Raw genomic sequence first — 12,164 nt, forward strand, 5'->3', positions numbered from 1 at the left:
GGGCTACTAGGACAACATGATCAAAAAAGACAGTGAGTGCACCGGATGGACTTCTTTAAAGTATACTAGTCTCTGAACCTTGCCTCAAGTGAGCCAAGTCCAACTCCTTCTCAAATGACCATGGTAGCGATGTGACACTCCAATGTAAACAATAATGACCAATTTCCAATGTGATTTGGATTTGGAATAGGCTAGTTTCCTATACTTAAAATAAAATATTTTATGCAGTGCACGAAATAAAGCACCACATTAGAAGAAAACATGGAAAGACGTTATTTTTAAATATATTTTTTATTTAATAAGTCAAAGAGAAAGATATAAAGTAAATGAATTGACCATGACGTCATTCCTCAGTGTTTCATAGTAATTCCATATTAGCAAATCGTTTTGACAGTTCATAAAAAGAAGCTGATTTGACTAGTAGGAAACTAGCCTATTATGGTAGCCATCGAAGAACTGTATGACTCTTATGGTAGATGTAGTAACGTGCTCATAGGGCGTGTCGTCTTGGTAGCTCAGATGGAAGAGCATTGAGTTGTCACCTGTGACAGTAAAATTTTCCACTTTTTATTTATTTGCAAGTAGATTTCCCATAATACTAAAATTTTTACCTTCAGGAGCTCGGCAGCGGTTCGGACGGGGGCTCCGACGAGGGTTCTGATGGCGACTCGCTGCACTCGTTCCACTACAGCCCGAAGGCCGTCGACATACCGTCCGCCTCGCGCCTCGCCAAGCGGCTCTACCATTTAGACGGCTTCAAGAAGTCTGATGTGTCGAGGCATTTGAGCAAAAAGTAAGTAGATAAACATTAGTTTAAGTCTGAATTCCTGAATATCTTCAGCCATTTGGGGATGTCCATTCAATATTCGAGCAAAAGATGCTGCTTAGGATGGCTTTGTCGACTCAAGGGATTAGAAAGTCGCATGTCTCCGACCCCGATGGCGTGCTCTTATTTCGGAGGCCAAGACTTGCTTTGGATCAGCCATAATATAACCTTATCGCAAAATTTAAATTTTGAAAAAAGAAAAACCCGCCATATTTAGAGGATCGATTTCTATCATACATGACTATGAACACTCCCGACTAATTCAGCTTTAAAAAAAAAACTTAATCTAAATCGGTTCTTCCGACAGACAGACACGTCCAACTTATAACACCACGTCGTTTTTACGTCGAGGGTTACAAATAGTTAAATTTAGTTTTTATGTCCTAAATCCTAAATACTAAGCACTCAAGTAAAAAGTTCTAACTGTCGTAAGATGTACCATAAAATTAATGTGTATATGAATAAATATTAACCACAACTTTTCCTTTCAGCAACGAATTTTCTCGTGCCGTGGCCGAGGAGTACGTGAAGCACTTCGACTTCGCAGGCGCGACGCTTGACGCGGCGCTGCGAGAATTTCTCGCGAGGTTCGCGCTCAGCGGCGAGACGCAGGAGCGCGAGCGCGTTCTCGTGCACTTCTCGAGAAGGTATCTCGAGTGCAACCCGGGTTCCTTCAACTCGCAAGGTTAGTTAATAATTACTGACGATGTTAGACTAAATTGATAGAGATTTCGTGGCCCATGAGGGGAAAGCGTCCAACAGTCGACACGGTACATTAGAAATTTTTCGCGAGTTTCTCGCTCAGCGGCGAGTGCGAGCACGTTCTTGAGCACTTCTTGCGGTGGTATCTCGAGTCCAATCCGGGCTCCTTCCACTCGCAAGGTTAGTGGACAATTCCTGACGATTTTTACACTATACGTATTGATCAGTATTTGGTGGCCCATGAGAGGAGGCCTATTTATACGAAGCGGTTTTTTGAGAATTTCTCGCGTGGCTCGCGCTCAGCGGCGAGACGCAGGAGCGCGAGCGCGTTCTCGTGCACTTCTCGAGACGGGGTCTCGAGTGCAACTCCTTCAACTCGCAAGGTTAGTTGACAATTATTTCGAGAGAAATGCATCTAAGGTCTATGATCAAAAAATTCGGAAAGTAATCTCCTACCACTAAAACAAATGGTTAAGCTTATAGTATATTGATACTTTGGTGGATCCTGAAACAGTTTCGGGATGGAGTTGCGCTATTGTTTGTGAATATTACTCTCTGCGCGCAATATTTCGAATGCAATGCAACCTATTTAATAAAGTTTTATTTGATAGCCACTGAGATTGAACAAATGACTTGGTTTATTTATAGTGGGTTATTATAGTATCATTGCAATTTTTATTCAGCATGCGAAAATACAGTGTGTTTAAATGCCGTGTCCCATATAAAATATTGTTTTTCAGACGCGGTGCATACCCTAACCTGTGCAATCATGTTGCTCAACACCGACCTCCACGGTCTTGCATCAGGCGGCGCCTTCCGGCGGATGTCCTGCGCTGAATTTGTGGACAACCTCGCAGAGTTGAACGATGGCGAAAATTTCCCGAGAGACACACTCAAGCATCTATACCATGCCATCCGGACTCAGCCGTTACAATGGGCACTGTAAGTTACGCTGTCTCTTTCTGGCATAGGCTCGCCGCTATAGCATCTCTGTCTCGCATCAGGCGGCGCCTTTCGGTGGATGTCTTGTGCGGGGTTTGCGGACAACGGTTAGTTGAGCTAACTAAATAATGGGTACTGTAAGTTACGCTGTTTTCCTAGCATGGCTCGACGTTGCTATTAAAGCTAAAGACTGGTGTCAGTTGGCAGCAAAATTCGCGGATAACCTAATAAAGCTGTCGCAACTTAGTTCAATGTGCGCTTTCAGAGTAGGTTCAATCCTACCGACTGTGCCAAGTAATCCATATGTATAGGTCGATATCAATAGCCCGAAGTGACTTCAATGGCGGTTTACTTATTACGAAAATGAAAGGCAGAAACATAATAACTTAAAAGTACTTTGTAATTTATTACTCATTAAAAATCACATTTAATTCTAAAACTTAACCAAAGTTTTCATGCATCGGATGATTCGAATGGCCCAGAAAAAAACTTATACGCTGACATTTTCCATCAAGAGCCAGTCGTATCAACCACATTTGACAGACACATCTTCGTCAAGCGGCAGACGTCTATGGAACTTCCCATACAATAAAATTTAACGAATGCTTTAACGGTGACAGACAGTTTGATGCAACCGGCCCTAAGTGAAACAAACTGAGGTTAGATTCGGTTTACAGTGACACAGACACTAGCGCCGCGGCGGCGCCGGCGGGCGCGGGCGCGGAGGCGACTCGCGCCGGCGCTAATCCCTTCCTCGATGTCCCCGACCAATCACGAGCGGTCGAATACAAGAAGGGCTACGTCATGAGGAAATGCTGCGTGGATCCCAATGGCAAGAAAAGTGAGTATGCGATGCGGATGTGAGCGGTAGCGGAAGCGGGTGGAAGCATTCTTAATTTCTGTCGAGTACGAAACGGATTAGGTATATCATGAGACTCATGAAGAAATATCGACCTGAAAGGCGAGAAAATTTAGTCTTCTGTCCTCTGACCGAAAAACGTCCAAAAATAGTATACACACCTTTGCCAGTCAACAGGAAAGCCCCGGATCACATGTTTGTTGACCTCGGCTCATGTGATTACATGTGATCTTAAACATTTCTTACTGGCATTTGTTACTATTGCGACACGGACTCTGACGGTAGCGATTTCGAATGCTATTTGCAAATCCCTCGTCGATCATTCGCAGGCAGTATGCGAAATGTCAACATTATGATAATTATTCGGGAGCAAAAGCGGACGCTATGAAATGACGGTGATCAATTTATCTTTTATTTGCAGCTCCATTCGGCCGGCGTGGGTGGAAGATGTTTTACTGCACGCTGCGTGACCTCGTGCTGTTCCTACATAAAGACGAGCACGGGTTCCGACGCGGGCAGATGTCTGATAATCTACACAATGCTATCAGGTTTATATTGTTCTCTAGTACACATCGAGCTTGCTAGGCCACACCAGATTACATCGTATGATCAGTTTATTCTAAACGAGACAAAATCATTGTACCGTGTGTTACTTTTATGCCTGCTAACCTTATTGACTGAGACTTTCTAAACCTTTTTGACTGTTATTATTTTGCGTTCGGATCTATGAAAGTAAACATAGTTAGCTTATGTTGTTTACCCGTTGCATTACTTTTCACTTCACATGGCGACCCTGTCGGAATTAGCGGAAACATCAACTTTCTGATGTTCTTCTTTCAATAATACTGTGTTTTGAATGCAGAATACACCACGCTCTGGCGACGAAAGCGACTGACTATACGAAAAAGCAGCACGTCTTCAGATTGCAAACGGCGGACCAGGCTGAATATCTCTTCCAGACCAGGTAACATTATTGTGTGTAACTAAGACAGATTATAAACACGATTCTCTTAAAAATATTTGTACCTATGCCTACAATGTACAAAGATAGTTTACCCTTACAATAGAATAATGATTTATTCGAAATCACACAGATATTAAACAATTTTACACAGACATAAAGTGCCACGAAGTGGCATAAGCTATGTGTTCCAGTCACATCTCGCAAACTAGACACCAGTCGTCAAGCTGCTGAAACCTGTCAGTCCGGGGTCATTTTAAGGCTAAGTTCAGATGAACGCGCGGTGACGCGCGGTTTTCTCACCGCGCGGTTTAAGATTGTAACAAAATCAATGGCGTTGTTTACATGACCGCGCGTTGCCGCGCGTGACCGCGCGCGCCGCCGTGCACCGCGCGCAAAATCTTGTACCGCGCGGTGCCGCGCGGCTCAAGATCTACAATCCAGTATCGACCTGTTCAGTTGACTCGCGCGGTTTGAGGCGGACAGACACACGGAGCCTCGAAAAATGGAGGACAAAATATCTTTTAGTGACTTGCAATATCTTATAGCACCATCTGTAGGTTGCTAATCCATTTCTACGCAATCATACCAAAATCAAAGGATGCAATGGACATGTATCCTAAAGTAGTTGAAATATCAATCAACGTGTAGTCTTAGTATGGGATATAAAGTCACAAACTGGCTTAAAGAAAGTATCTGATATAACACAGGGTGCACCTAGTATCGCCTTTGCTTTCGACGACAACGTCGCAGTTTGAGGTATAGAACCCACAAGCAAAATGCCTCCTCCACGTTCATTATCACTGAATGTTCACGCTAGACTGCCGCGTGTAAGCCGCCGTCATCTGAACAGCTGAACCGCGCGGGACCGTGCGTCACCGCGCGTTCATCTGAACTTAGCCTAAAATCGCCGTCAATAGAAATTGTTAACAATGTAATCAAACCATTATATAAAATATCAATATTATTCAATATTCTAGCACAATTTTATTATTTTAAAGGTCATAATGTGATATGAATTTATTAAATAACACATGGATTTAGCCAGTATCTGGTGAGTTAGAATGGAAATTAAAGACATTTTGACTACAAGGTTTGTTTACATTGTTCACAAATTCTATTGACGGCGACTTAAACTTACATGACCCCGCAAAAAGATCGCCACGAATTTTTACGCCGATTTGTGTCCTGTCTTCTTATTTAAAAATTGTTAGTTCCTGGGACTTGTCAAGAGGCTGACTGTGTTCTGTGACTTTTAATATGTCGTACCGAGAAAATTTACCTTTCTTTTCGTCGTTCGCAGCGACTCAAAGGAACTGTGTTCTTGGGTGGAGACGATCAACTTCGTGTGCGCCGCGTACTCGGCGCCGCCCCTCGCCGGCGCCGTCGGCTCGCAGCGCAAGTTCCAGCGCCCGCTGCTGCCCTGCTCTCACACCCGCCTGTCCATGGTAATATATTGTCAAATTTTAATTAATAAAGTAAATAAATGTGAGTGTGCACGAGAAAACGTTCCACTTTGTCGATTGATACAAAGCCGCTTTGTCAGTTTAATCATATAAAGATACAAGTAAATCTCGACTTAATAGTAACCGACAAAGTGGGATGTTTTCCTAAACACACTCACGAATATTATAGGACATTCTTACACAGATTGACTGAGTCCCACCGTAAGCTCTAGAAGGCTTGTGTTGTGGGTACTCAGACACGATATACATAATATACAAATACTTATATACCATCACACAAATAAATGACCCTTACCGGGATTCGAACCTGGGACCGCGGCTTAGCAGGCAGGGTCACTACGCGCTAGGCCAGAGCGGTCGTCTAAATAGTGGACCAGACCGCCAAAAAAAGCGCTGATAGCCTAGCGGTAAGAGAATAAAGCCCCATTTAGATGGTACAAGTTTCTCGTCCGTCTTGGTCGAGAAACTCGTATGACATTATCGTATGCGATAATCGCCTGGCGAGTATCGTACGAAAACGTTTACATTCGTACGAGAAATAAAAACTCGCATACGATACTCGCCAGGCGAAATAGTTTAGACGGGGAGTTAAATTTTCAGGAGTATTTCCATAACATTTCTCGACTCGTCTAAACCGGTTCTTGTATGACATTTTTATTCGAACGTGCGATTATCGAACGAATCGGAGCGAACCGATTTTCATACGAGTTTTGCCTGTCAACTTGCGTGTTTAGTTGCAAAATACTTAAATATATATAGACACATATATATTACATGCTTTGTTTTTTTTTTGTTGTGTAAGAATGTCCTATAATATTTACATTTAAGTGTGTGTTTTTATAGCATTTCAGATGTAAGATATTTCGAGGAATGACATTTTTAGCTATTTTAAAGTGCTATTTAAAGTGAATAATGTTTGTTAGTAGTCGGAATGCAACAGAAATACCTACGGAAGACCAGCGCTGGCTTCCAGCTAGCATCATGCTGAGTTGGGTCCATTTCGTGATGCGCACTTAATGTTCTGTTCTCTGTTTTTTTTTTGTTATTTTCTTGTGTACATGTACGTACGTGTTTGTGAGCGTCATGAATAAATGTCTTTTATCTTTATCTTTTAGAAATCGTGTATACGTTTGAGTTGTGTCAGCTTTAAGTACGTCACGTACAGTTTTGAAATGACTTTCGTTGTTATGATTCTTGTTAGAACTTAGATTTATAAAATCAATCATCAATCAATTATTGGAAAACACCGCTTTAATAAACAAGAATTGAACATAGGACAGCAGAATATCTTATACCTTTAAACGAGCAATTCTTGTATATTTATTTATTTATACATATATACCGACGATCTCGGAAACCGCTCTAACGATTTCGCAATTTGGTATGTGAGGGTTTTCGGGGGTGAAAAATCGATCTAGCTTAGCCTTAGATCCCGGAAATTTTCGAGTTTTCATGTGTTTATCTTTCGCGTTAGTAAACGCAAAATATGGTCGTTAATTTCGCCGACCGCGCATCTGCTGGGCGTAGCTCAGTCGTAAGAGGTCAGTCTAATGTTCGCAAGGGCATCGCAGGTTTCGAATCCCGGCCAGAAATCGTTTTTTTTTTTTTTTTTTTTGAGTTTTTTTTAAATCTGAAGACGTGATATAATAAAATAGAACCGGGTGAAGCTCGGTCGCCCAGATATTACTTATTATGCGAGGCAGACATGAGGCTAACTTGTTTAATTTTGTTTTAGCGCGAGCAACTAGCGGAGCACGAAGAGCGAGCGGCGCGTTTGGAAGAAGAGTTGGCGGCGCTCAGGCACGCGCGGGACGGGCCCGCCGCTAGGGATAAGGACCATTACTTGCAATATGAGGTATGGATGGTTTACTGCGGGTCTACACTAACAAACCGGTTACCATATTATAAAAGATTACAGTCATCGGCATAAATAAGTGATGATTTCTGTACAATTTTGTGTGATATGTTAAACAAGACGTTAATGTGACTAGGTAGAGAAATCATCACTTATTTATGCCTGTGACTGATGAAGGCCAGTAAAGTAAGGAATGTCTGGGATCATAAGAAATTGTCGGTTGAGGCGGAGCATATGATAGGTCAAACATGAGATGCGAAGGCAAAGAATCCTCGTTTAGGTAGAGTTTCTGTTATATATAGATCACTTAGTAGATTTAGCATTCCCATTTAAGGTTTTAATCGGATTGCACTTTTGGGTGATGTTATTTGTGAGATTAATTGGAATATTTTGTTTGGGAATATTTTTGTAGATCGATTCAAAAATATAGTTAAAATGTCTTCTCTTCGCTCGCTCGGCGACGAACTATACTCGTTTCAGTCGTCATCGACGTCTCTTTTATTTACACCGGAGCGATTATCTTTTGTTCGTTTTTATCGCTGATAGCACAGCGCTCACTCGCTTTCGGTGGGATCTATAGCTTACGCCCTAACCATAGGTCGCCCGCTGCATCTAGGAAGTATGTCACGAGTACTTATTGATTTGATGTAACCAGGTGAAGCGGTACCGCACGTACGCGGCGGTGATGCGCGCGCGCGCGGGCGGCGCGGGCGCGGAGGCGGCGGCGCCCGCGCTGCCCGCGCGCGCCCCGCCCGCGCCCGAGCGCGCGCCGCCGCCCTGACGCGCCATGGCGGTACGTATGCACAGCTGGAGATATCCGACCCGTAGCCGAATGCCATTTCCCCCGACCTTCCGTTTCCCATGACCCGAAATGAAATCTAAACGCCGCAGCGAGGTAGTCCGGCTGTGTCGCGCCAATACACGAGAGCGTTAGAGATAGATAGCTACGAAACAGATATTATCCTGAACCCACTGGCCTATTTCTAAATTAGCACTTTCGTAAACGTTCCGTTTGCCCTGGTGGAACGGTTGTCAAACTCTCGTCTGATCCAGACGAAGGAATTACACTTCCTTCATTTGCATTCCTTGTAGGCGAGCATGGTCGCGCGATAAATGATAAAACATGAGGCCGTCCCTATCGCATTATAAGTGCGATAGGGACGACCTGATGTTTTATCATTTATAAAACGACCATGCTTGTACGCCTGGATTGAAAAATATAACCTCAATCTTTTTAAAGTTAAAATAAATAGCCTACGGTTATTACTGAACTGATGTGCTCCATATTACATTAAATAAAATAAATACACCTTGTTCTTATTTTCCATCAAATTGTCGACCACTATTAGAGCCAATTGTCGACCAATAAAAAACAGGTTTTACCCTACCACAATAAACTTATTCCTAGCCGAACGCGTTTTTGCTTATCTTTCGCTACCGATCTCATTATATCATACCATGTCATTTAAGCATGATGGGGGTTTCAGATAAATCTGTAAGTAGTTCAGCATCGTATATTTTTGTATCAGGTGTTCGCCGCCTGCGTGCTGTGACCCGCGCCCGCGCCCGCGCCCGCGCCCGGCCTGCTGGCGTCGCTCAAGGACCTGTTCTGCGGCCCCGCAGTACTGCTGTAAACTGCTACATTGGTACAACGCCTCCCATACGATAACTCTATACGACAGGTTGAAAGGGCTTGTAATGTTGACGTGGTGCTTAAAACTAAAATTACTCCTAGCAGTCTAGTACGGCCACATTCGAATTTATCAGGTCGAGGTGCTCGGCTCACAAATATCTCGATCTGATGTGTAACTTGCGTTTTTGCAGATAAGTCCATACGTCTAGCACATTTTCTAGTATGTACTCGCGTGGGAAAACGAGATTAGTTAAACCGCCTGTTTCATAATAGAAAATGAAGATAATATTGGACAAAATATACATACCGATAAAATTGTTTTTAATATTCCTACTGAAATTCTAGATTGTCTCAGCATCTAACTTCCGCTTCCGCTTTCCCGTTACCTTTTACACTTTTCGTTATGTTTTCCATAAATTAACGAACATGATTATCTTCTGACAAACTTCTATAAATAATCATAGTCTTTTAAAGTTCTTAGAAAGTACCATTGCGATCACCAGTGATTTGTATTTAAATCATTTTGGTTTGAGCGCAATTTCTGTGTTTCTCAATTATTAAAAGACTTTTTTATACAGATACTTTTTTGAAAAAAGTACTCATATATGACACTGACCGCAAAGCCCAGGTCAATGTTACAAATTTATAAAAACTAGTCAATGTAATCGTATCGGGGAGTTCAAATTCATCCCACCTAATCGGATCGTGACCAAAAATAGAAGTAACCTACGGCCCGAAGGCGACCTTCAATTCTAGCGACCTAGGCTAACCCCCTTATTCATAAACGTTCACTAAAGTTATCAAGCCGATAAAGTTCGTTTGTCCCTTTCTGACGTATTTAGTGTGATAGAAAAGGACAAACGAACTTTATCCGCTTGATAACTTTAGTGTACGTTTATGCATAAGGGGTTAGCATTTAGTTTCTACAGCGATTCAATAGCAACTAGCTTAGCTAGATCTAGTTAAAATAGGAGCCCTCCTTTTGTAATTGCTAACATGCAAATTTACATAAATGAACATCAATGTTTTTGTAAGATTTATAAGGTGAGTTGACTTTTCTTGAGCTGGCAACTGTAACATAGTTTATTAATTATTGGTTACTTTAGCAAGCAGTTATAACATACACAAAAGAAACAACGTGTAGCACCCTCTATACAAATTGTTTGCTATGGAAATTTGACTTTAGTTGTACCTATTTTATGTACATCGGATTAAAAGTTATATGAGACAAAAGACGTGCTAATTTGTATATTTTATTGTAGGTTGAAATTCCATCGAAATTGAATTTCAGTACATAGAAATGTATGTACACAGGACGATACGAGTAAAAAGAGTTGCCTGAATAGTTACAGAGAGAGGAACACATGACAAATAGTTAGGTTTGCCAAAGCAAAAAAACGATTTTTTTTGACTTGCCATAGACGACTCAGTAAAAACTCGTTTAGCTAATTTGTTTATATCCATGACTATTTCAACAGTTGTCTAAAAGACCAAGAAAAGTTTAATTGATCTTATAAAAAGCACAGAAAGGCTATACAGGTTAATAAATAGCCTATAGCATAGTGCCTATAGGTCTTCAAAAGTAAACCTGTATGTTAGCAACGCGGACCGCATGCCCGGCCAGTCCATTCTAGTCGCACGTGTAGCTAAGCTAAGTGCTGTCAGAAGTAGCTGAACGGACGAGGTGTCTAAAATGATCTGAACAAGTACTTATTAACATTTCATGTGAGTGGTTGTCGTGTATTAAAATCTCGGTCTTTCTGTGCTTAGAACAGAAAATTTCATGTAAAATGAAAATTGCTAAAAATATCGTTCAGGTTGATGAACCTACACGATAAGGAGTAAAGATGTCCTCTTGAACTGTAGATTGACCAAAGGTTATCTGGAAGAGATCGCTCTTAAGCGATAAGACCGCCTGTTGTTACCTCAGTTTAATTTGTTTTTGTTTCTTGTGTATTACTTGTAAACTAGTAGTAGTAGTAGTAATCACTTTATTGTGTACAACAGATTCATATACAGTTTACAGGAACAGAGGTACAAAGGCGAACTTACCACTATAAGGGATCTAAACTATGTGAGGTGTGCAATAAAGAGTATTGTATTGTATTGACTTCATAGAACAGTCATAGGTACTATCATTATCTGGATTTTATCACCAGGACCTTTTCTCGAAAAACACTTAGACAAATACCAGACAAATGTGATTTATTTTTAAGCCAGGGTGCTTTCTAGAAATTGTTTACACCATAGAGGAATAAGTAGGGAAAGAGTTGTAACTCCATACATCAGTAAATGCTGGTTATTTGTATAGGCTATTTCATAAGTGGCTCCCATGATGTTGCTTATGTCCATGGGCGGCGATGACTGCTTACCATCAGGCGGCTCGTCTGCTCGTTTGCTGCCTATTTCATAAAAAAAAAATAGGCATAGTTAAGTGACATCTAGCGACAATCACGCGTCAAATAGCGTGAATTATCAGTACCACTACTCGATACTAGGTGGCAACTGTGTCACAGTTTACAACTTATATTACAAGCAGAAGGAATTGAAAACAGAATACTGATTGATACTATTGTAATATAAGCTAAAAAATTGGTGAGCATTAGATTTTTCGTTCGTCGTGACATCTATTGAGAAGTAGCAGTACTCATAATTTTCGCTAGTTGACGCGTGATTGTCGCTAGATGTCACTTAACTATGCCTATACATAGGTATAACCCGCATTTACTGATGTATGTTTGGAAAACGATTAATAAAAGCGTATTCAGATCATTTTATTCACTCGCTCGCTTTGCTATTTTGCTGATTGTGCACAAGTCTTGTAACCTATAAGAAGCCAGTCCAGTTTTATATGTAAAATAGAATAGCTAGTAAACTAACACACGGGCATTGCGGTGTGCTACTTGTATTCGTGAAGCTG

The 12,164-nt window shown here is 41.5% G+C and overlaps 1 protein-coding gene across 2 annotated transcripts in view; it reads left to right on the forward strand.

The window, feature by feature from the left end:
- LOC125242601 (PH and SEC7 domain-containing protein) overlaps window positions 1–11,215 on the forward strand; it is an 80,899-nt gene extending 69,684 nt beyond the window's left edge. For both annotated transcript variants that reach the window (XM_048151396.1, XM_048151395.1), the window contains 10 exons: window positions 618–793; window positions 1,318–1,511; window positions 2,269–2,470; window positions 3,148–3,311; window positions 3,751–3,877; window positions 4,192–4,293; window positions 5,594–5,738; window positions 7,492–7,611; window positions 8,267–8,404; window positions 9,141–11,215. In XM_048151396.1, the coding sequence (XP_048007353.1) occupies window positions 618–793; window positions 1,318–1,511; window positions 2,269–2,470; window positions 3,148–3,311; window positions 3,751–3,877; window positions 4,192–4,293; window positions 5,594–5,738; window positions 7,492–7,611; window positions 8,267–8,392 (1,356 nt within the window). In that variant the 3' untranslated portion in view covers window positions 8,393–8,404; window positions 9,141–11,215. The remainder of the gene's footprint in view (window positions 1–617; window positions 794–1,317; window positions 1,512–2,268; window positions 2,471–3,147; window positions 3,312–3,750; window positions 3,878–4,191; window positions 4,294–5,593; window positions 5,739–7,491; window positions 7,612–8,266; window positions 8,405–9,140) is intronic.
- Window positions 11,216–12,164: the final 949 nt, after the last annotated feature.

The sequence above is a fragment of the Leguminivora glycinivorella genome, chromosome 3 (genome assembly GCF_023078275.1).
Source record: "Leguminivora glycinivorella isolate SPB_JAAS2020 chromosome 3, LegGlyc_1.1, whole genome shotgun sequence".
Lineage (NCBI taxonomy): Eukaryota > Metazoa > Arthropoda > Insecta > Lepidoptera > Tortricidae > Leguminivora > Leguminivora glycinivorella.